This window comes from Natator depressus, chromosome 3 (genome assembly GCF_965152275.1).
Source record: "Natator depressus isolate rNatDep1 chromosome 3, rNatDep2.hap1, whole genome shotgun sequence".
NCBI lineage: Eukaryota > Metazoa > Chordata > Testudines > Cheloniidae > Natator > Natator depressus.
Window position 1 is genome coordinate 169,372,945 of NC_134236.1, and position 24,465 is coordinate 169,397,409.

Sequence of the window (24,465 nt, forward strand, 5' to 3'; positions counted from 1 at the left end):
GTGACCCCCACTCTTTCCCTTCCCCCAAGCCCCCACCCCGCCTCTGCCTGCCCCGCTCTTCCCCTTAAACCATGCGTGACCTGCCCTCGCTCCTCCCGCACACTGCGAAACAGCTGATCCACAGCGGGTGGGAGGTGCTGGGAGGGAGGGAAGATGCAGATCAGCAGGGCTTGCTGGTGGGAGGGAGGTGCTGGGGGAGGGGGAGGAGTTGATAGAGGAGCCGTCCATGGGTGCTGAGCACTCACATTTTCCCCTGTGGGTGCTTCAGCCCCGGAGCACCCACGGAATCAACGCCTATGGATTCATGGCTCATGGCAACAATTTATAACCCACCAAACCTTTGTCCTGTCATTGCAGAGGTGTTAACTGCCCACTTCACCTGCAATGGTCTCTTACAACATGTTAATTCCTTGTGCTAAACAATCTATTATTCCATCTGGTGTTTAGCTGTAAGACTCTGAATACCTTCCCAGATCTGAAGAGCAGCTCTGTGGGGCTCAAAAGCTTGTCTCTCTCACCAACAAAAGTTGGTCCCATAAAAGATATTACCTCACCCACCTTATTGGTCTAATATCCTGGGACCGACATGGCTACAACAACACTACAAACAACTATAGAAAGAATATCTTTCTATAGGTATTTAAGAGCAATTTCTGTCAAACCCAATTACATTTCTGTTGATTTTATCCCTATTTTTATAGGACCTTTCCATAAAGGTCTAGATGGATTCCTTACAGGCAGGAGGCTTCAAGGTAAAAAACCTGTCCAAATTAACATGGTAGGAATCATACAGTAATTTTATTTATGATTCTTGATTATATTGAGGATTACTGAGAGATCCTATACTGATCTATTTAACATGGTGGAAATTAAGCTTACTTATATTGTGTCTTCTTAGGTATAAGTAAATGCAGGATATACACTACTTTTTTATATAATAGCACTTATACATTAGCTTTCATGTACAAACACTTCACACACTCTCTTGTTATTAACCTTTGAGATAAGAAAGTATAATTATTTCTGTTTTACAAATAAATACACTGAGGCAGGGAATTTAGGGCTGGCATTCTGTTCTCATTGACAAAATTCCCATTGCCGCCAATGGGAGCAGAAGCAGGGCTAAAGCAATCTACCTGAGAGCCAGTCAGTGTCAGAGCTGGCATTAGAACCGAGGTGCTCCTATTCCCATTTCCATGCTCAAACTGACAGCCCACACCATGCTCACATCATATCAGTATTCCTGAAGGAACTAGATTAGCATCTTCAAATCATTTTAAAGGACATACACAGCTTTTAGAAATTACAGTATATATTAGCTAGCAAGCCATCATGATGCTTGTTCCGGTTTTCATAGTAAACTTTTGCTTTACTTCTGTGAAGTGCAGTTGAGTTCCTGCATGCTTGAAATAAGATGCTACATAAACCTGTCTATCCCCCGAATTCTCAACTTGGTTGTATTCACAGCAGAGGATGAGGACTGAATGGGCCATAGAGACTGAACTATTACAGCTCTAGAAGTGGTCACTCCCAAATAGGCGCAAGGCATATTGGCCCTAGGCTGTGTTAGGAACTACTCTGGATTTACACTGTCAAAATTGAGAGCAGAATATGGCCTTTTGCATGGTGTAATGAAATTATTTAAAAGGCACTATTCACTCCTGCCTTAAAAATGTACATCTTAGTGTCAATATGATCTTACCCACTTTGACAAGAGAATTTTTATTATTAATAAGATGAAACGTAAGGCTTCTAATTAAGTGGAAAACAAACCACTGTAAACTATGCTCACAACACATAACCCTATTAAGGTCTTGTTTTAATAAATAATTTATCTAATAGTCAATTTATTTATTATATGATTTTAGCTGATGACATTTGATTTCATCCACACATCTTTTTTAGTCTCATTTATTTCCTTCCATCATAATGTTTTTCATGCTGATCCAAAAATAAATTTGTTTTTAGGATTACCATGTTGAAAACTAGCTATTCAAAATAATTAGGCAAGAAAATGTAGCATCTCCTTTATTATTTTTTGGGAAGGAGGGGTATAAATTTACAAGTAAAATTAAATATATAATATATATCAAGTGACAAGCATTAAAGTAGAACTGCACCCAGTGGAGTGTAAAAATCCAAACACTAGAGAGAAAAGAATATGCTACAAATTTGGACAGCAAGAAAATACTAAATAGCCCTTATTCACCAGAGTATCTGGAGCCAAGTAATTTGCTATTTTAAAAAGACTATCTTGGAATCCATCACATGAATAAAATGGTGTGACAGTTTAATCCTTTCCCAAATAGAAGGTATATCTGTAAGTTTATCAGAAGTAAACGAAGTTGTGTCTGATAAGATCTGTGTATAGCTATCGCTAGTACTGTACACAGAGGTATTCAATGATCATGAGCAGTACCATGTAATTCTGCTCTGTTACATCCATGTAATCCCACTGTCCATAGGAGAATGCACAGATGTAACTGAGGGCAGAACTTGGTCCATGGAGGACAATACACACCCTATTCATGATCATCACTCGCGGCAGTGATGAAGATATTTAAATTGAACACATGTAAACCAACAGCTTTCATTCTGAATTTTTTATTCACTGCATCATGAAACTTTTCCAATTCTCAGCCTTACGTATTTTCAGAGCATCTTAAATTTTCTTTTTTCTTTATACTTAACTTACAGGAATATAATGGGTCACATGATCACATCGTCGTAGATTTTATATCACAGATTATGTGCAATTATGAACCCAAGGCCAAACTTTTATTAATAAATACAATAATGATAATAGTTTGTTCTTATAGTAGATGGCTAAAGGCATGAGAAAGCTACGCTGCAATTTGAACCACCTGTCCTCTTTTCTTCCCATATGCCAAAAAGGAAGGGAGCCAATAACCAATGCACAATCCCATCCCATGCACATGTCCTACTGAGCACATTATCCCCCTGCCAGCTGTGAAAATTGGTTGATACACCAGCTGTGTGATCTAATAAAAACCACATTACTTACTGTATGTTTAGTATTTGTAATACTTTTTTCTACTACTAATTTTTCATACACTACTCACCTGCAACGTTGCCGGCTATCATCCTCTATGATGGCCCAGGGCTACGTTCCCCCACTGGCTGCTGGTCTGCTTTCCAAGGTCGTCCACCACCACTTGGTTCTATAACCCCTTCTTGCTCCCAAGCACTCCTCATCCTCATTTGCTGGGGGAAAGCATTTACATATGCCTTCTCCGGCAAAGGTAGTGCATGTCTGATGGCTAGGTTGTGCAGAGGGCTTGGGCAGGACTCATAGTCGTTCTGAAAAGCTCTTTATCCCAAAACATGCACCAAACTTCACGTGGAGTAACAGGCCACTTGCACTCACACAAGTTTTGGAAAATTTCAGCATTAACACTGACAAGATCAACATTAACATACTTGCAGAAGTCCTGTGGGCTGAGATGATGATGCTGTGGGGTCTGGGAAATGAGGAATGGTACAGCAGAGACGCTTTCCCCCTTCTGCACTCTCTCCTGGCCCAAGCTGCCAGGATTGTGCCACTTCCACCTGCAGAACTGGAGAGAACAACAGGGCTCCCTATATTAAGTTTTCCTATCTTTTGGGTAGGGAAAATTTTGGTTTTGTTTCATTTTAAACATTTTAACTAATCAATTGTTTTGTTTTATTTTTTGCATGTATGTAGTTTTGGTAGAACCCCATGATTAAAAAGTATGTACTCCCACACTTTCTAAAGCAGAGCTATTGTGATGGCTCCAGAAGTTTTGTTCTAATGTGCATAACAAAAATCACTAGAGAGAGTGCTGTAGAGCACTTGTGTGTGTGTGTTATTGAAAGTGTAACCATCGGTAAAATGTTTGAGCCAAACCCCAACTAGCTTAGGTTATTTAACTCTGTCTTTTAAAAACTTCCTATAAGTTAAGCATACAGCTGTTCTGTGAAATCTGTAGGTAGAATAAATTCACAGACATCTAGATGAGGTCTACAAAATGCTATGGGAGCCTTTTTTGGAGGCCAATCAGAATAGTCACCTGAATGTCCCTTTATTTGCATTTGGAGGATATACGGTACCACTGGGCTTTAAAAATTCTGTAGTTAGAAGATTCAAGACACAGGCAGAGCCTATGAGAGCTTCCAAAAGGAACTGAGGGAACTCTTTAAAAAGCTCGGAAATAGCACAAAAGGGGGTGCGTTGTGTCCAGATTCAGCTTCAGGAAATTAAGATCTCATACTTTCCCTAAAACGCAGACTCCATAGAACTGTCAGCCTGCTAGTACTATTTGCTAAATAGTGGGGTTCTTTACACAAGACCCAGTGAATTCCAAGGTAAAAGAAACCTAATTAGCTTCTGCAACGCATTTTTCTTTCAAATATTTTCCAGTGATTAAGGTTCAGATGTGAAAGGTTGGATTCCTTGAATGCTTTTTAATTAACAAAGGATACCCATGCAAATCCAGGACTTAGCAAAAATGGTTTACATAGTGATCAATAGAAACACAAAGAGAGAGAGAGAAGGTAGACAAAAATTATAAATCCTTAACTACACAGTCTCAAGCATGTGAATAACAGCCTTAAAGCTGTCGTATCTACACGAACTGTATCTTATGGACCCGTTCACAGCTAATTGATGAGTTTGAGTTGTGTGTGTTTATGGGTACGGGTATACCTACAAATACATGATGGAAATTTTCCGTAAACCCTTTTTCTGAAACCAGGAAACGTCTATTTTAGCAGCAACAGACATGCTGGAACCTCTTCTGCTTTTTATAAAAAGACAACTTGACAGCAGTAACTTTTTATGCACATTGGAGAGGTTTAGGCTTACTGTAAGCAAGTATCAAATCGTAAAGTAGTTTTTAGCTCGCTAATGATAAGGAAAGGAAAACAAAACAAAAAATTTCTGACAACACTCAATTTGAGATACTGTGATAAAGCGTGACATTTAATTATAAATCCTTCTCCAACATAAAATATTACTAACACCCCACAATTTGATACATGATATGCAGAGCTGCACAGTCACTGCTAGAACTCCATTTTTGTCTACATCCAGCTGAAATGCTATGAGAAAAGGAGTCTTCATCTCGACAATATCTTTTTCAAAGTCCTAAATATCTAATAAATCATGTGAGTAGTTGAAAAAGGAGTCATTCATTTTTTGTTACTGTCAGAATATAAAACAACTGATTTACAGAGAATGCTAATTTCTGTTTATTTGACCTAAAATATAACAAAGGAAAAGATGGGCAAGAAACTTTGATAATAAAGGGCAAATTCAGTTTCAGGTGTCAGTTTAGAGTCCTTGTTTCTAGCTGGAGATCAAAGCATAAAGATGAAGAGTTCTTTATGTTTCCATTTCTAGTGTCAACAAAAAAGATAGCCCTTTTTAGGAAGGGGGAAAACCCCAAATCACTTAATTGGGCATTGATGTTTCACTTCAAAAAAGTTAATCAAGAAGGCTTCTGGTTAATTCATGGAATTATGGGTTGAAAGGCTGTCAGTTTCTTGATCAGAATGTACTGATTTTAATTTCTGTCATTTTTATAGTCTGATATTTAAAATTCTTTTTCATGTGCTGAATAAGACTTGGAAAGTATGGTATGTTCTCTTAAATTGCTTTTGTTGTCATAAGTCTTTGTTAAGGGAGTGCAAACAATTTGCAATGATAGAAGAAAATGGAAGATGAAAACCCTGTAACTTTATAGACGAATCATCTAATGAAAAGAATTTAAAAGGGAAACATAATGGTTGGAGATTTTGTTATATTATGAATATTAACCAGATGTATGTTTAGTATGATATGGATTTGTCTTGGTAAGGGCAGTACAGGTATACAGCTACATTATGCTATCAGGGCTTCAGACAGGAATAGGCTTGAAATTACCAGGCTTCTTGAAGTTGTACACTCCTAACACAGGCATTAAATGGGGGTAAAATATGTCTGCACTGTTTATTTGTATTTTTGTTTGCTTTGTGGGCACATTTGATTAACACACACATACAGATACAAATCAAATGTTTTGCTACTGATACAATAATGTACAGCTAGTCAGAAAAAAAAATCTTCTATTCCCAGCGGTGAATCACATTTATATATGTCAATTTTATATTAGTTCAATGAGATCCATATTGTCACTTCAGTAATTCTATGATATCAAGCCCCAAAGTTATTTGTCCAATGAATTAGAAACAGGGCTGGTTCTTTGGTTAACACCATGTGACTAACATCAGACACGACAGTCTGTTAAGTACAAACAATCACGTGAAGAAGTTTCTTGGGATGCAGCTGAGAAAGGAAGAGGGACAACTTTTAACCTCTCAAGAAAATGTGCTATGTTAAATTGACCTGCCATTTAAAACCTTCTGTACTAGAAATAATCTGGTTAAGACATTTCTCAAATTACAGTGACATTGTTTATACATGATAACATCAGTTTCTCTACATATTAGTTTTATACAAAAGAAACAAGGCATCGAGTGTAACAGTGGTATACAGGCAGTATAAAAGTATGTGAATAAAATGCTACATACTGTATATTTAATACACTCATATAAAATTTGGTGGCGGTGTGCTCTCTCCATACAAATACTCCTTCACAAACCCATATTTTTATATATTTTAATGAAAGAACGAATTACAATGTGAAATAAACACATTTTAATAATCTGGCTAACAGCATAATTCAATACAGTATTTGAATTCACTAAGAAAGATTAATTATTAGTTTATAGTCACCAGCACACAAGTTTGATATCATTTAAGATGAAGGGAACGATAATCTATAACCACAATTACGGGGCAGACCCTGCATCCCTTTTTTGTGGGAGAAGTCCCGTTGAAGTCAATAGGACTGCTCACTGAGGGCTCAGTTCTGCCACTGTTAGTCATGCACCTTGCTCTGTGAGTGGTCTCGCTGAAACCGGTGGACGTACTTGTGCAGTAAGGTTCTACTCAACATGAAGAAGTGTGGCAGAATCAGACCCTGAGTAGGGGCAGTAGGTTCCGGCCCTTAATCATTAGTACAGCACTTTAGATTGGTTATCAGAGATGTAGCTTTGCTCATAGAGCATTTAACTTTACATTGTTAGATCAGTTTTTATAAAAATAGATAAGAAAGCTCTGTAAGAAAGTATATATACTGTATTGGGAAAAGCCTCTCCTTAAAACAAGCAAAGAAAGGGAAAAAGTAAATAAAAGATTTCCCTAATTACACTTGGTCAGGAAAATTACATTAAAAACAGTTGTAATAAATGAAACAGTTCCAAGCATTAATGAACCTTGTGGTTTACTGGAAAGGACAGCAAACTAGCTGTATTGTAATAAAAGAGCGTTGCTTTTTATTTTTTTAATATTTCTTAAAACATTCAAACTGCTTTAGAAATTTTCTTAAAATATCATAATGAACCATATCAAAACTGACTATCAAAACTTGTTCAAAGTTCAGCTCCTGACTGTACCATGTCTTAGAAATTTCCCTGTATCCCAATGCCACACTAATGTTTCTAGCTCATTTGGCAGATTCTTACAAGTTTGTATAAGTTTATATTTTGGAAATCAATCAAAAGTTATAAATCAGTCCACTCTAGGTATATAATGGATGGATGTAGGATTTTGGACAGCACACTACAACAGTTAACTGGATGCAGTGGGCCAGATTCATCTCCATGGACACAAGAGGAAAGGGGAGGTACAAATTACATCCCCCCCTGCACCCAGGAGCTACTCATCCTTGTTGGAGGGCAGGTGATAGTACTGCTGCCATTCTCCCTCCAACAGGTTTCTGCCATGGCTGGGCAGCTTTAGTTGATGGCTGGAGCTCCCTAGGAACTCACGGTCTGGGTTGCACTAACAGAAGCTAGCACTGTTCATGGAGGGACTCAGACACAATATTTATATAGGGCCAAGTTATGCACTCAGTCACACCATTTTAAATAAGAAGTAACTTCATTGAAGGCCATATTTACAAGGCTGTAACTTAGATCTAAATAGTAGCTGAGCCTGAAGAGGTTCTACAGGGCCTATGGCAGGGAAGAATTCCAGCTCCTAGGGTACAGAGGGGTAGCAGTAAGGCTGTAAGATTGCAGTAATCCCCACCAGTCAAGAGGAGGCAACAGCCAGTGGTACACACCACAGCAAGTCCATGACCTCTACCCCTCCCACATCCCTTAAATAGGGTGTGTTGGGACCCATAGAGCAAAGTGTGCCTTTTAAGTAGTGTAGCCCCCACAAATCCTGCCCCCACTGCACATCAACACAGCATTGGTTTTCCTATGTCTGGGATCCAGGGACTAGACTTTCTTCTGAGAGCAGAATTTGACCCATACAACAAAAGGCTGTTTAATGCTGTCAAACTTATTTTTAATTCTCATACTCTTTGCTGACATCATTTTATCAGGCATTCATTCAGTGACAAGCAAATGCTTCCATGGATCTTCCCCACAAAAAATACCACCAAAAACAAAACATCTACCTACAGTATGTTACAAAACCTGGTAACAGATTTAAGAGATTACAAGATATAATACATTCCTGGGGCAGTTTACTTTAGCACTGTACTTTTCTGAATGCTACAGTTAAAACAATCAAAATATGTGTGGACCATTTTTATTAAATCTTAAGTTAATGCTAAAGTAAAAGAAAGAATCCAGAAGTTGGAACAAATAGAACCAAAGAGGGGAGAAAAAGATTATTTAAATACTTAAATTTGAGACTCAAACGGTCTCCTGATAATTGGCTTTTACCTCCATTCATAATTGAAATCACATTTGGTTGTGTTGCAGGTACCATGGTATATCAGTGCTCTAATCTGATGATCCTATTACTCTTTTGGGTTTGGGTCAATTCTCCTGTTAATGTCTGTGAGTTCCTCTCATTAACATTAATAGGAGTTAGGCATGCATTTCAATAGGCGAATAGAACCCGTAGGGTATATAAATGTCTAGCTCTTACTGAAAATTCAACATAAGGAGAGAGGATAGTCTGCTTTACTTACTCCTGGGGAATTCTGCGCCAAAAAATTAAAAATTCTGCACATATTTTAAAATTCTGCAAATTTTATTGGTCAAAATAACACTATATAATCATGCCAGTTTCAATTATTTTGGTAATTTATTTCAAAATACATGTCAGCAAATATGGCTGTCACAATACAGACACACAAAAAACTCCCCCAGGAATATAGAGTTAAAGAAACCCCTATGACAATTCCCAGTTCCTGCTTCTCTGCCCCCTTCCCTCCCCCAGAGCCTAGTCAGGGGGCCAGACACGCACACCCCCTACCCCCCAGAGCCCAGCCATGGCCCACCCAGCCCAGATATTCATATCCCCTTCCTCGCAGCTGGAGCCCCCCCCACCAGACGACTCACACACCCTCTCCCCCCAGACGCCCGCTGCGGGGCCTCCCCAGCCCAAACACTCACACCCCCTCTCTCCTAGAGACCAGCTGCTAGCTCCCTGCCATTGACCCAGACACTCACAGACCCTACCCTCTTAGAGCCCAGGGATCCAGAGGGAGAAACAGCTTGATGCTGGGTCCTGGGCTTGCATGGAGTTTCCTGTGCACTGCCATCTCCTTCCTTCAGGCTGTGCTGGGAACTGCAACTGCTGGGAACCCTCCAGGTCCCTCTCCCTCCCCTCCCCTGGCCTTGTCTTCTATTTGTGAGCAAGGCTCTGCCGGGTCCTGTGGCCCCTAGTGGCAGCCAACATTTCTGCAGCCCATTTCGGGGGAGGGGGAGGGGGAAAGAAAATTCTGCATGCACAACATTAATTTATGCAACATTCTGCATTGCACAGTGGCGCAGAATTCCCCCAGGAGTATTTACTGACATGCCATAATATTAGAGAACTGCTTTAGACAAGACTGCATTCCTGCAGACAAGTGTGATGGATAGGTAAAGAGTCTGATCCTGCTCTCAATGGGAGTTTTTATTGTATTAAAAGATAGAGTTTTTCCAAATTCCATCCTTTCATCTCTTTGTGGAAGTTCTCATGACTTTGTATTTCACCAGCAGTAAGCTACAAGGGTAGTATATATAAAAGAAAGGGAAATTCACAACAATGATCTAAAAGGTAGTCATAATGTAGGGGGATGACTGAATCATAGTAACAGAGATTATTTGGTTTTAGTTTGGGAGACAATTTTTAAAAAACATAATGTTTGTTGAGTACAGGTCGTCTACCAACTCTAATGGTGCAAGGCACCCAAAATTGAGTCAATTGCCTTATTTTGCACTCCACTTCAGTGCCTTGTGATAAGAGGTGCCGAGTGCCCTCGCTGTCAAAGGCAAGTGGCTGAGGACAACAGAAGTTGAGGGTGCCTACCATCTCACAGGACCAGGCCCCTTAGTGAGGGCAGAGAATGGACAGACTAATACAGAAACACAAAGTGGGGGAGGTAGGAAAAAAAAGAAACCGCCCCAAAAGTGTCAGGCGGGAAAATAATAAAAACAGGCACTGTTGTAGCCAATAGGAATGATTGCAAGAGTTTATGGGTGAAAGTCTCTAAAGTGCTGAAAAACTGTCCTCTTCTATAGTACCTGCAATAAAACCAGTCGGTGGTCTGGGTACTCTCGCCGACTCCATTATAGCCTATGGACTTGTTCAGCTGATAAATAGAGCCTGACACACCAGTAAAAGGGCATGCCTTAATTTCCAGTAATCACTGTATTTTGAACCTTCATTTTATTAATATGCTCTGAGGATTTTAATTATGTTTAGCAACTATGCTGCATCTGTCAAGTAGCTGAATCCGTAGCTCTTGCATGCCAGCAAATCCTCAGCTGCTGGTCAGCCAAGAAGCTAGACCCTACTTTAAGGCTGAACTGTGGCTTTGCCACAAGCCCAGCACAAGGGACAGCATGTAGATGTGCTGCCGCAGGAGCAGCCTGGGAACCAGACGGTGACTGCACGTGCCATGTCCCCTCTTGCTCAGGGCGAAGTTCTCTGCACCAGTCCTATACCTGGCACAGATTCACTCTCCCCAGAGCATGTTCTGGCTGGCAAATGGGGGAATGGAGCCAAGGCTCTGTCCACTCCCCACCCACCTGCACAGGAGGCTGTCCTCCCTCTTGCACTGCTATATTACTGGCCAGTGCAGGGGAGTAATAGGGCACCTGGTAACTTCATATTCCCTCGTATTGGCCGGTTATGTCACAATCTGGCCCTTAATCTTTTGTGCAAATTCAAGTATGGAGCCAATCATTCTCTTTCACTTTTGTAATCCTATTTGTAAGGAGCCATATATAGTATGGAAGATTTTAATCCTTTTTTCAAATATGTAGGTATATATATTGCAGAAAAGATAGAAAATCCTTTTAAGTGTAGGTTTCAGAGTAACAGCCGTGTTAGTCTGTATTCACAAAAAGAAAAGGAGTACTTGTGGCATCTTAGAGACTAACCAATTTATTTGAGCATAAGCTTTCGTGAGCTGTATTCTCTAAGGTGCCACAAGTACTCCTTTCCTTTTAAGTGTAGTTTCTCCAAGAAACCTTGCTGGTTTATGTCAACCCAAGGGGTAAAAAACCATTGCGGTGTTGTAACAAAAACCAGTATCAGTTCAAGGATTGTAATCTCTGTGGAATCCTGATATACAGGAGAAAAATAATTTAATCATTTGATAAATTCTTATAAGGGCTGACTGTATCTTTAAAACAGAAGTCTGAAGGGTAAACAACAACAGAAAAAATCAAGAGAAAATAGAATCATGCACAATTTTGAGGCCAGCACAAAGCCCCTGTTCTGATTTCTTTCTCCTACATACCAGGGTTTTTGTTCTTTGGATTGTCTGTTCCTTGGTTGAGGGTTGTTCTATTTGAATGCATACAAAAGACTCTGTGCATCAGCCACTGGGGTAAGGTTTGCGCAAAGCTTTATCTAAAGGCAGATTTAGAATATGGGAGTGTAGATTCACATTAAGCAATTAACAAAACAAAAACCCCAGCAAAACCACAAGTCATAACACTGACCTGGGAATAAAGAACAACATAGCAGTTACCAGTGCTACCACCAATTTATAAAAATTCCCATGTGAATTCCAGTGGATGATGATGTGATTAGTTTTGAAAGACAAAAACATCTGACCACATTCTATTACCTGTATATGATGTCCATGTAAAATTAGAAATTCCTTTAAGCTCTTCATATACATTTATACTGCATGAGCCTAAATAAGTAAGACCTTTAACTTTGTGATACGCTTGTTGAATCTGGAGTCTATGAAAATCATATATGAAAATCTTGGAAAAGCATCACGATCTAACAAAAATAATCTGGTTAGATTATTAGTACTCAACATGCATCTAGACATGTTTTGTTTAAATTAATATGTTAATGTCTTATATGTCAGAATTGTTAATATATGAAAATGTCATTCCTAAACAATATCACTTTTCAAAAGGAATTTGATTGCTCACATCATTTAGTGTAGTTTGGGTTCCTTTTCCAGGTTACAGACTCACCAAGTTTAATTTGTAATATAGTCTGTGGTGACCTGAGATCTTCCATGCTCTGCAATGGAATTATCTTGTTCAGTAGTTACTGTAAAATACTGTAGACCACTTTATACAGTGAAACCTGTACAAGAGACAACCCTTGACAGACAATATTTGATCTTAGAAGACTGCTTCAAAATATTCACAAATATAAGTGGTTTATGACCCTTGAGAGGTTACGTATGACATATTTCCTGGTAGTAACTCAGTAAATAAGTTTGTCTATTGTAAGTGAAACCAAAATGAGCTGGGGAAATTGAGGTGGTTTTTCTTATTTACATAAAATTAACGTATATTTTTATTTAAACATTTACGAGTTTGAAGTTGCACCTCACAAACTGAGCAACAAACAGAACTGGAAGGAACACTTTATACTGTACTGCTACTTACAATGTTTCTGGCTAATCAAAGTTCTTGGATGTTTGAATTACCAAAATGAAATTTATTGTGCCTTACATAAAAAACAACATGCAAGACAGGAAAGAAAATTCCTGTGGCAATGTTCTGAGAAATCCTTAAGCCAATAAAAATTGAAGGCCCAGTTCTGTAAATACAACCATCCGTTTGTATTAGCAGCTTCAACTAGTGTGATATGAAAGGCACGAAATAACATCAATTGAAAACTGTAACTGGAGATTTCTTAGGAAAGGGGTTATGAAATCATTTAAGTATTGTGAGTATCTGAGAGTCACATGATATATCTTTAAGTTTATACACTTGCTGTATGCAATCACACAGTACCTGACGGTCTTTGTATCCCAAAGGTTGAACTGTTCAGAGGTAACAAGAAAGAGTTTCTTTCTTTACCCAAATTCACTACAACATCAATAATTCTCACCAAAAATAATACAGCGATCGCACCCTCCTTCTCAGTTAATGCTGCACTGGGGGGGGTCTCACATTAGTAAGACTTAATTACTTTTAAGAAATAAACTTTGGTATGTTTGCTCACATATGGTAGAGTAGCAATTAAGATGAAATGAAAATTATCGTAATAAATAAAAAAATACATTTTGAGAATCCTGACTCTTTTTTTTTTTAAAACCGGTGTCATTACTGACTCAATAATCCACAATATTTAGTAATCTGAATTGGATCTGGCCGTCAGTGTGAATTAGTGAGACTCTACTGTACTTACGGTACTTAGGCCCAAACCTCAGCTCTACACACATCCACACCTCTCTGATGTCAGTGGAAGTTGTGGGTACATATCCAAAGGCAAAATTTGTCCATTATGCTGCAGCTTTTTCTTTTTTTACCATGATGTTGCTATGAAGCCAACCGTGCCAGAGTTAAATACATGCAGAGCAAATGGACCCATACATTTGGGAGTTCAATGTTCCATGCAAGCCCTGACAACTCAGGGGTTAGCCCTATTTCTCTCTGCCACCTGGAAAATAGAGAGGAAATAACTCTCTTCTAGATCCCTGTGTTCGTCCTCCAACAAGACTAGAAATTATGGTTCTTGAAGCTCTGCAATTCACATGACCAGCCATGGAAACAAAAATATCTTTCTTTTCCCCAAAGTCATAGAACTGGTCCTTTGCCTTAGCAGTTTAACTACTACTGTTTCTTCTGTGATCTTTCAACATAATCTTCACAATATTAACATTTTAAAGAAATGCATATCAATTGGTTTAATGAAAAGATATTTTTAGTAAACTCGCGCTCTAGGAGCTTCCTATATTGGAATACATGAATACAGGAAGTGCTTTCAACAGAAAGTTACATAGTTTTACAGTACAACCTGTCTCAACAGACTTGCAAGGGACCAGAACAGTGATCTGGTCTCTTTGGGTTAGGCACCAGCACAGGCAAATGGGGAAAAACCCAATTTATGCCACAATGTGGAGCTTGTTCCTATCACAGATTGAAGAAACATTTATTTTATGTCAAAGTTCACCTGATTCCACTGAATGCTAGAGTTTTTCAAACTAATTTCACATCAGAAATGAAAAGTTAATGCAACTAAGTGCGTAAAAAACAAAATCAATCTAAAATAGCAATATATTCACTATTAAGCTTTCTTTCCAAGTGGTGGTGATTTTTTGTTGTTGTTTTGTTTTCTTGTGTCACAGTTTAATAATTTGTTTCTTGTATTAAAGGCCAATGTCTCTAAATCGGGATGTTGGCAGGTCAGAAACTAAAATATACGAGCACTAAAAAAATCCAAGATGATAGGAGGATTTTATAATAATTTGGGGATTTTTACATAAAATATATTTGAATTGCTAAATTGAAAATAATCCCAAACCAAACAGTACTGAAAGCATCAAGGGGATGGAGCGATTGCTATCTCGTCTGTGTACAGAAAGGTTTAATGTGACACTAGTGAGGTGTCTGACAAATTAATTGAAGAAAATGTATAAAATGTTCCGCTCCATCGCACACTGTGCAATCTTTAAGGTGGAATGTTGAATTTGTTACTTCCATAACAGATCTCTTAGTGGTGACTAAGGGACAGTCTTGTTAAACATGGAACTCCCTGGAACCACAACTGACCCTTGGTACTACCTATTAAGACTCTAGTAATGAGTGCCATCTACATATTTGTTGTCCTTTGGATTCCTTCATTTCAGTCCAGTGATTTAGTTCCTCTTCTCCTGAGCTGTTGAGACCTAGAGAAATCCAGCCTATCATCTCTTTTCGTTTCATGCTGCGTTTATTATACACAGACAGTATGAGTGTCACATCTGAAAGCTGAAATAGTGCCACTTGAAAAATGAAGGTTTCTTTGTATACTGGATTTGGCTGCCCTCGGCGGATGGACGTCTTGCACTTGGACATCTCCTGACCCATGGAATTCAGCAGTGTTAACTTAACATATGTATCTACAAAATAAATAACATTTTGGAATGTTAGCTGTTAGACTAGGACTTTTTGCTAACGAGATATATAACGACATACTACGTAAGGATACGGTGTATACCATGTTGACTGAACATAGCTCAGTTTGGACATACATAGTTATAACGTGAAGAGGATGATAAGTAAGCAAAAATATTTTTATTGCACTAATGACATAGCTGGTATTTTCACTATGTTAATGAGTTTAGTTAACGGTATTCCTCATAATCCTTCTCTTCCCCACCACCCCCAACGTCTCTACACAAAGCAGACTGGTATAGCATTAACACTTAGCAAGCTTCAACTAGCCACAACACTGAAAAGCATATCACTGAGTTTTCAGAAAATAAGAACAAACAAGTGGAATGAAGACAACTAATGAAGAGGAAAAACGAATGTTGGTGTGCAGCAATGACATCAAAACAGCTAAGGATGAAATGCTTTAAAAAAAAATCTCTGCATGGATGTGGTTTCTTACTTAAGACTTTTTGATTTTGTTTACATTTAAAGACCAAAATGTAGCCAAATGTATTAAATGGTGGATATTTACAAAACAGATTACAGCTCTTTTGTAGTTCCTAGTTTCATGCAAGATTACATTTAATGTGTTTTTGGAGAGAAAAATAAATAATCTTTGCACAATTTAACATGGTTCTTTAAGATGTGGCTTGCCTAGTGCTTTAGGAAATACTTTCAAAATGCTGATGTAATGTTTAAAATATATACTGTAAAATGCATTTAACACACCATGAGTTTTAGTATTTGAGTGATAAGCCTTTTATTTTTAAAACTGTATTTTTTTGTTTGTCATGACACCTGCATACTGTATAAGCATTTGTATTTCATAAAGTTATTACTCATTTTAAGAAGTATATAATTGTCTGAAAAAATCTGCTTTTTTATTCCTATCGTATATATGACAAGAAGATTATTAAAAGATTAGAGCTTGTGTAAAAAGCAGCTCATTGCATGTTTTCACTTTTTAGATACTCTGAATACCATCATCCATAATCAGAGATACGTGCTACCACTACTTTTAACAGTGCCACAGATAATAAATGTACATTTTGGAAACTACATGGTGGACAGCCGTGGACAGCTTTACTGCTGGCAAGTTCTCTTTTGCATGAAAAAGACAACATCCAATTAGTCTCTACAGGAACTCACCTCGGATTATATAAACCTGTCCACCTATCAAGTGTTTTAGACAACAGAACAGTCCGTCTGACAACAGGGGGTGGAAAGCAGTAAAAGAAATAATGACCAGATGTCAATAGTTTGGTGAGAGAGGGTCAAAGGTTAAAGTTTAAGAGGAAACACTGTTCACTGGAGCGGAAGAACACAAAACCTTAGCAGTTCTGTTCAGATAGAGGATTGAACAACAGGATTGTTGGGTAAAATTTCATGAAATGAGAATTTTGTACATTCATTGTGTAATCTTTACCAAAAAAATTACACTTAAATAGTGGGAGATCTTAATATTAATAGTTATTGGATTTAAAGCACATTGAACATAGAAAGAATCATGCATGTGATCAGGTTATAAAAGACTAGGTTGATATCACTGTATCTTCTTTATCAAACCTTATGCTTTTTCATGCAAACTCCAGCATATTAAGTAAGACTACACACAGTAATTATGCTCAGTATATTACAAATAATAGAATGAAAGATTATTGACCTGAAAAGTTAATCCTATAAATGTATAATGATCTTGATCAGTCATTATATTTAATGTTACTTTGCGACTGAAGCAGAGATGAAGTTGAATCACAAAGTGAAACTGATCTAAACATCCGCAAAGTTCACAGATGCTCAGACCTGGGATTCAAATGTGGATCCATCTCTAGTTTAAAATTTAAACAACTCATTAATTAAAACTAATGCATACAATTATTATATGAAAGTTTATGCACTACTTTATAATTTTAAATTATAATGGAATTTTAAAAATACATAAAAGTTCATCAGGATTAGTACACTCATCTTCATCACACTATAGTGATAATTATACTATAGGTACTATATCAGATCAAATTCCAAACTCTGATTGTTAGTACAGCTCAGTCTGTAGTTTGATAAATTCACTACAACTCTTATAACAGTAATAGAGATGCAGGAACCCTTCCAGGTTTGGTTTGCAAGGACTTTGAGAAATTTACATGAGTTCACAATCCCTCATCTACGAAAAGGGTCATGTCTGAACAAAATCTTACTTTTCACAGTTGAATCTCATTGTGATCCATGGGTGAAACTGGGATTCTATGGGATCATGAGTGTTTTAGCACTCACATCAGAACTAGAAATTAGATTACATCTCAGCTTTATGGAAACAACAGAACTCTGATCTCATGTTTGCACATATAGAATTAGGCCCTCATTATTATACTAATCAAAACATAAAATAATAAGGTAATTCCCAATAACTGGGAAATGAAAGAAAGTAAAGTATTAGGGCACTGCCAGACTTGCCAGAAATAAAACCCCCCAAGATCTAATCTGCATAAAATTTGTACACTAATGTATTATAGGAAACTGTAGCTTATTCCCTCTCTCCAACACCTTCAGGGGCAGCTACCTATTCTTTCTTCCCTAAGGGAACCCAGGGTCATCTCTCCCCTACCTTGATTCTCACATCTCCACCTCCATCCCCTCACTCAAACTTCCATTGTCCCTCTCCACACTCATCTCTCTTGCCTGTGAGATCCCCACCTCTCCATGCATCTTCTGCTCTTCTCCCTCATCTGGGGTCTTTGGGTCCTTCATGTTTCCCCATCTCTCTCTCTCGCTCTCTCCTTTCTCCAGCCTTTCCTGTCTCTCTAATCCCCAATCTCTATTAGTTTTTGACTCCAAAGAGATGTCTCTGGAGCTGCTGCTTGGCAACACAAAGGCAGCTAAGATTACGCCATACCCTTCTCCATCCATGACCACCAAGCTTTGCTCCATCCCTGCAGAAATATATTCAGAGAGGGAGATGGAGGAGAAGGCTGAGACAAAGGTAATGAATGGGATAAGTAAAGAGCCAGGGAAGGGAGAGGAGAGAGTCTTAAGCCTTAGTGTCCCACTTATGACTCAGCTGCTAAAAAAGAGAACAATCCCAGAGATGGACAGGATATGAAAACAGCTTTTTTAATGTTGGCAGCCTTCCAGATAAGCCTGCAAAATGGTAGGAAAATTGCGGATTGGGAACAGTGTTCCCTCCAATTTTCTCCACCCATGTGTGGGAAGAATTTTGTTATGTGCACCAATATGGAGGTGATGGCGTGACACATCATCTCCATATTGGTGCACATAACAAAATTCATGTCACAGGGTGGGACCGAGGGATTCGGAGTGTGGGAGGGGGCTCAGGGTGGGGCAGAAGGTTGGGGTGAAGGGGGTGAGGGCTCTGGCTGGGGGTTGTGGGCTCTGGGGTGGGGCCAGGGATGAGGGGCTCAGAGCTGGGGCAGAGGGTTGGGGTGGGGGGGGGGCGGATGAGAGCTCCGGCTGGGGGTGCAGGCTTTGCAGTAGGGCTGGGGATGAGGGGTTTGGGGTGCAGTGGGGCTCCCCGGGGCAACGATGGGGAGAGAGGACTCCCCCCCCCAGCTCTCTCTCCCTGCAGCAGCACCTGGGCTGGAGGGGAGAGGCACCTCTTCCCCAGCTGCTGCAGGTCTGGGGCGGGGATGCGCCGGGCCGGGTGAGGGGCTCCTGTCCCCTGGCCACAGCAGGTCTGGGGCTGGGCTGGGCTGGGCTGCCTCTCCACCGTCCCAAGCAGGTTCGGGACTGGGCTGGGTCAGGTCCGTGGCTTGGGGAGAGGTATCTCTCCCCACTGCAGCCCTGAGAGCCTGCACAGTGCTTAATAGGCAGCTGTGTGGCCATGCAGCTTAGAGGGAACTTAGATTGGGGAATAATGTGGCCAAGGTCAGAGCATCCATACATATCTTGCTATAATCTGCTTGAGTCAGACAGACACCGACTGAATTTTGCCAAGTCAGATCAGAGAATTAGAATGGAATCACATAGGAACCAAATAAAAAATGGATTCTGATTAGCTGGGCTTGTTCTCCACATCACATGAGAAGGAGCAACCAGTCAGGGATGGAGGTACGGTTGCCAACCCTCTGGGATTGTCCTGGAGTCTCCAGGAATTTAAGATTAATCTGTAATTAAAGATTATGTCATGCGAGGAAGCCTCCAGGAATACATCCAACCAAAATTTGGAACACTAGACGGAGGAAAAATACCATCTGACTTATTCCATGTGTCTTATTTCAAGAAATTATGCTCAAACTCAAAATACAAATTTAGAAAGTTTGGAGATATTTTTAGACACAGGTTCATCTCAAACCAAGGTTGATTTTGAGTCAATTTTGCAGACTAAGTTAAAATAAAAAATGTTTTCCCAGCTCCATCCAGTGATGAATTTTCCAAGTTAAGTGGTGATCTGTACTGCATCACATGGCAAAGGCTAGAATTTGCCTTAAATTGTCTTCTCTGAGATTTCAAAAGTTAAATATAACTTTTCCAAATATATCACATACATACACAAGTCCATACACAATTAAAGACTGTAGCATCAGTTCCCTAGTAACAGCAACAGCTTCACCATATTTACACTAGTGTTAGTTGGCACATACTGTTTCTTTAAAAACGGTAACTTTTTATTCCTGGCCTGTGATGTGAGGCATTAATAGTTTAGCAATTAATCATTATAATAAAGGTAATTTATTAGTCAGTCATCATGAAAAATTAAAACAGTCTTGTCAACTTATAACTAATATTTTGAATTTCAGATTTTTGCTATTTCCCAACTGACTAGAAATAAAAACATGAAACAGATTAGTTGATGATTGCTCTATTTCATTTGGACTGGGTAAGACTAAATGATAGGATTGACGTTCCCACCACTGAGAGCCCCACAAGTGCAGAAGTATTAGGATGATTAAAAAAAAAAAGATTATCACTCACTGGGTGGTCTGTTTGCTGCCAAGTTTTTGAAGTGGCTGCCTTTTATCACTTCTGCTGATAGTCTTCCAGTTGTGGCATTATAAAGTAGGCCGATGAGGATTTCTGGAGCTGAGCCATGTACTAGGGACTGACAAGAGGAGGTACTTTCACTGCAGGACATTTCTGACATGCTTATTTGAGAGTCACAGCCCTGTAAACAGAAATGAAATATTTCAAAGTGTTTTACAGAGTGAAGCTACTTGAGATCAATTTTTAGGGTAGCACTTAGGGAATTAGGCAAGCAACTTTACCAATAACAGGAGTTGCATGCCTAAAACTCTTATGCACCAGATGAGAAATGTAGTCCTTCAGTGTATTTGTGTTTAGATATACATCTGAGGTAACAAAGAATAAAGCAATCTGGAGACAAAGTTATTATTAATATTGTGTTTTCATTATTAAATAGTCACGAAGAATAAAAGGACCAAGTCAAACACAGCATTTAGGGTCTTTACTTACTTGAATTGATAAGGTGAGACATACAGTGTAGTTTGCTGGCATCTTAGAGCCTACTAAACTTTAGGATATTTGCTGTTTTTCCATAGATAGAAATCACCATTTGAACTTGGAACACAATAAAATACAGGGAATTTTTATTTCTCCTTTGTAAAGGTTATTCGCCAGATTGAAAACTCATGAGCATACAGTTAAAGACACAAGGAGAAACACAAAACACAAACACACACTGCCAAGAACCAGTGTCCTACCAGTTAGTAGGGCAGATTAATTGAGCCAGGCATATGGAATGTAACAGGCCTCTGTGCCCTGAGTGGCAGGGAGGGAAAGTCACGTCAAGGGTGGGCAGGCAGTGATCTAGTGTCTTCCACCTGGTTCCCGCTGGGAGGAAGCTTTAATTTCCACCATGGGAGCCTCTAAGAGGATGCACGTCTCCCAGCCATTATGACTGTGTTGCCTCCTGATCCAGGCTGCTCACACCCACCTTGGCCCCTTTCAGCCCCTTCCCCCGGCAAAGGAAAGGTTACAGATACTTTACACTACCACATTTATTGCCCCAGTGGACTTCCTACTCTGGGGACTATATGCATATAGTAACTCTAGTGCAAACAAGGCTCTGGGTTATAATTTGGCCCAACTGCTATTTGCTTGGAAGCCGTGGAGAGAATTTAAAATGCCCAATTTACTCCTTTAAATTCCTCCCTCAAAGATCCTAAGGGTCTGTCTACACTGCAGCTGGAAGTGAGCCTTCCAGCCTGGGTAGACTGACTTGCAGTAGCAGGACTCAAGCTAGCACACTAAAAATAGCAGTATGGACACTGCCACTTGGGTGGAGATTTGGGCTAGCCACCTAAGATCATGCCCCCGGCCACACACCTTTGGGTCTGAGCTCAGGTAGCTAGCCCAAGTCTCCATCAGAGCCATAATATCTACACTGCTATTTACAGGGTGCTAACTTGAGCCCTACTAGCACAAATCTGTCTACCCAGGCTGGGAGGCCTGTAAGTTGTACCCACCTTTTCATCAGTCAAAGAGAATTTGGGGTGGCTCCTTTCAGACTCAACATTATTTAAAGGAGTTGCTGGGGGACGGATGGAAGGAGGGGGATTGGATCCATTGTTCTTTAAGGTGGTTGCTTCTCCAGTGTTCAACACCTCCATACCCTTTCTAGAAATTGGTGGTAAGGGACAGTGAGATCAAGCCTGGGACCATCCCGGGCCAAGGTCAATCTTAAAAGCAAATGAAAATTTTACTTTACTCATAAAGCATGAATGAAATACAGAAGACCAAATTACAGCACAGGTATTACTTTAGTCTATGAGATTGCATTTGAAATTGAATCCTTGTCCTAATTCTCGTCAACAGAAACAATACGTCCAAATAAATGTAAGCATGATACAAGCTTCCCAAAGCTTATTCCAAGAATTCCAGACCTTATATGTGAATGCATAATGGTGTTACCAAATACATTCCTGCTGGAGAAGGTCCTAACCCAAATCCTCAGATCCCAGTCCTCTGAACCATCCCAATTTGCATTTTCAGCTTTTGATAATTCCTCCCAATGCTCATTATTTAGGGCTGAAAATGAGCTATGAAGTATTTTTTAATTGCATTTACTCTCTGCTTCTTTGGTATACAGCAAATAAAACCCCCACATTCCTCAACCTAAACTATGAAGTCCAAAGTGGAATGCTGAAAAGGAACATGACAGCTCCAGCAAGCACTGTGTACACTGTGCATTCCAAAAGCGCTGGCTGTCATGAAATGGATAAAATCAAGGTTTGGCCAGTCTGTTTTTATAATGTGTTTTCACAACTGCAGGTATGGCATACAAGAACATTTTTTTACAGCTGTTAAAACTATATATATTCTCTCAGTTGAGCTTATTCAGTTTGTCTACTTAAGCTGGAATTACACCCCATGATTGCACAATAAATATACCCAGGATCGGTCAGTATAATAGACAGTAGTGTGAGCCTATCAGCAGCCTAACCGTTGTCAAGTTTTTGTAGGCATCAGGGCAATGGAGAGTTTTAAGGAGGGATCTGAAGGAGGATAATGAGGTAGCTGTGTGCATATTTTCCAGAGCCCCTTTCAAATGGTGGGATGCCAGTGGTAAAAATGATGGGGTAGGAAAATGTTTTTGCAGCAGCATTCTTAAAGGGTATGAGTGGGGCAAGGCTGCATTTGTCAGAGCCAGAGACAAGGATGTTGCAGTAATTGAGATGGCAGATGATGAGAGCCTGGATGAGAGTTTAGCTGTGTGGATGGATAGGCATGGCCATATCTTAGAGATATTACTCAGAAAAAATCTGCAAGATTTAGACATAACGTGGATATGGGTACCTAGAGAGAGGTCCAAGTCAAAGATTACTGAATGACACGCAGAATGGTGTTGTTGTTGACAGTGATTGAGAAAGAGTGGGGAGAGGACTTGGGGGGCAGGAGATAAAGAGCTCTGTTTAGCCATGTTGAGCTTGGGCACACAGCTAGACATCCATGAGCAGATGTCAGAGAGACAGGTCAAGATTTTAGTTTGGACAGAAGGAGACAGGTCTGGGAGTAGAGAGGTAGATCTGTGAGTCATCAGAATAGAGATGGTAGGTGAATTTGTGTTTACAGATCAGATTACCAGAGATAAGATATAGATGGAGAAGAGAAGGGGACCAAGGATAGAGCCTTACAGAACACCCATAGGAAGTTGGAGGGTGATGAAGAGGATCCTCCGAAGAACACACTGAAGGAGCAATTAGAGAGATAGAAGGAGAATCAGGAGAGGACAGAGACATGGAAACCAAGGGAGAACAAACTGTCAAGAAGGCGGCCATGGTCATCAGTACGAAAGGCAGCTGACAGGTTGAGGAAGACAAGGAGGGAGTACTAGTTCTGAGATTTGGCTAGGAAGAGGTCATTAGAGACTTTACCAAGAACCATTTCAGTGGAGTGCAAGAAGCGAAAATGAATGGTAGGGGATCTAGGATAGAACTGGAGGAGAGGGACTCCAGACAGTGATTGCAGAGAATGCATTCAATGAGATTAGAGATGAAAAGGAGAGGGGGCAGTAGCTGGAGGTAAGTGAGGTCAAGGATGACTTTATTTTAGGAAGGGAAAGATTAAAGAATGTTTATGTTGTGAGGGAAAAGAGCCAGAGGAGAGTGAGAGATTAAAGAGAAGAGTAATGTAGGGTATGAGAGTGGGAGCAAGGGAGATCAGGAGATGAGATGGGATGGGAATGGGCTCACTGAGGCAAGTGGAAGTGTTAGAAGAGGAGGAGAGCAGATGAAAAACCACTGCATCTGTTACTGTGGAGGAGGAAGAGAGTTGTAGGAGGGAAAGGGAAGGGAAACCAAGGGGAGGGAGAATCATGTCATAGGTTGTCAGTTTTCTCTTTGCACAGAATCTCATTAATTTCTTCAAAGAGAGACATGGAGACATGAGGAGGGGAGGGTTTGAGGAGTGAATCAAAGATAGCAAAAAGTGTCTGGGATTGTGGGCATGGGATTAAATTATGTTGGAGAAGTAGGGCTACTTATCTAGCAAGATGGCAGAACTGATAAAGAGAACAAATCTGTAGTGGAGGAAATCAGCCTTGTCACAGGATTTCCATAGAAACACACTGCAGTGTGAGAGCAGAAGTGAAGGAAGCAGATGTTGGGGGTGAGCCAA

At 39.8% G+C, this 24,465-nt stretch overlaps 1 protein-coding gene across 5 annotated transcripts in view; it reads right to left on the reverse strand.

Moving 5' to 3' along the window:
- Nucleotides 1-11,462: 11,462 nt before the first annotated feature.
- Nucleotides 11,463-24,465, reverse strand: part of SYT14 (synaptotagmin 14) — a 175,146-nt gene continuing 162,143 nt past the window's right edge. For 3 of the 5 annotated variants that reach the window (XM_074949324.1, XM_074949327.1, XM_074949322.1), the window contains 3 exons: nucleotides 20,305-20,494; nucleotides 16,525-16,581; nucleotides 11,463-15,341 (listed from right to left, as the gene is read on the reverse strand). In XM_074949324.1, the coding sequence (XP_074805425.1) occupies nucleotides 15,028-15,341; nucleotides 16,525-16,581; nucleotides 20,305-20,494 (561 nt within the window). In that variant the 3' untranslated portion in view covers nucleotides 11,463-15,027. The remainder of the gene's footprint in view (nucleotides 15,342-16,524; nucleotides 16,582-20,304; nucleotides 20,495-24,465) is intronic. The other 2 variants (XM_074949326.1, XM_074949323.1) reach the window with 1 other exon arrangement.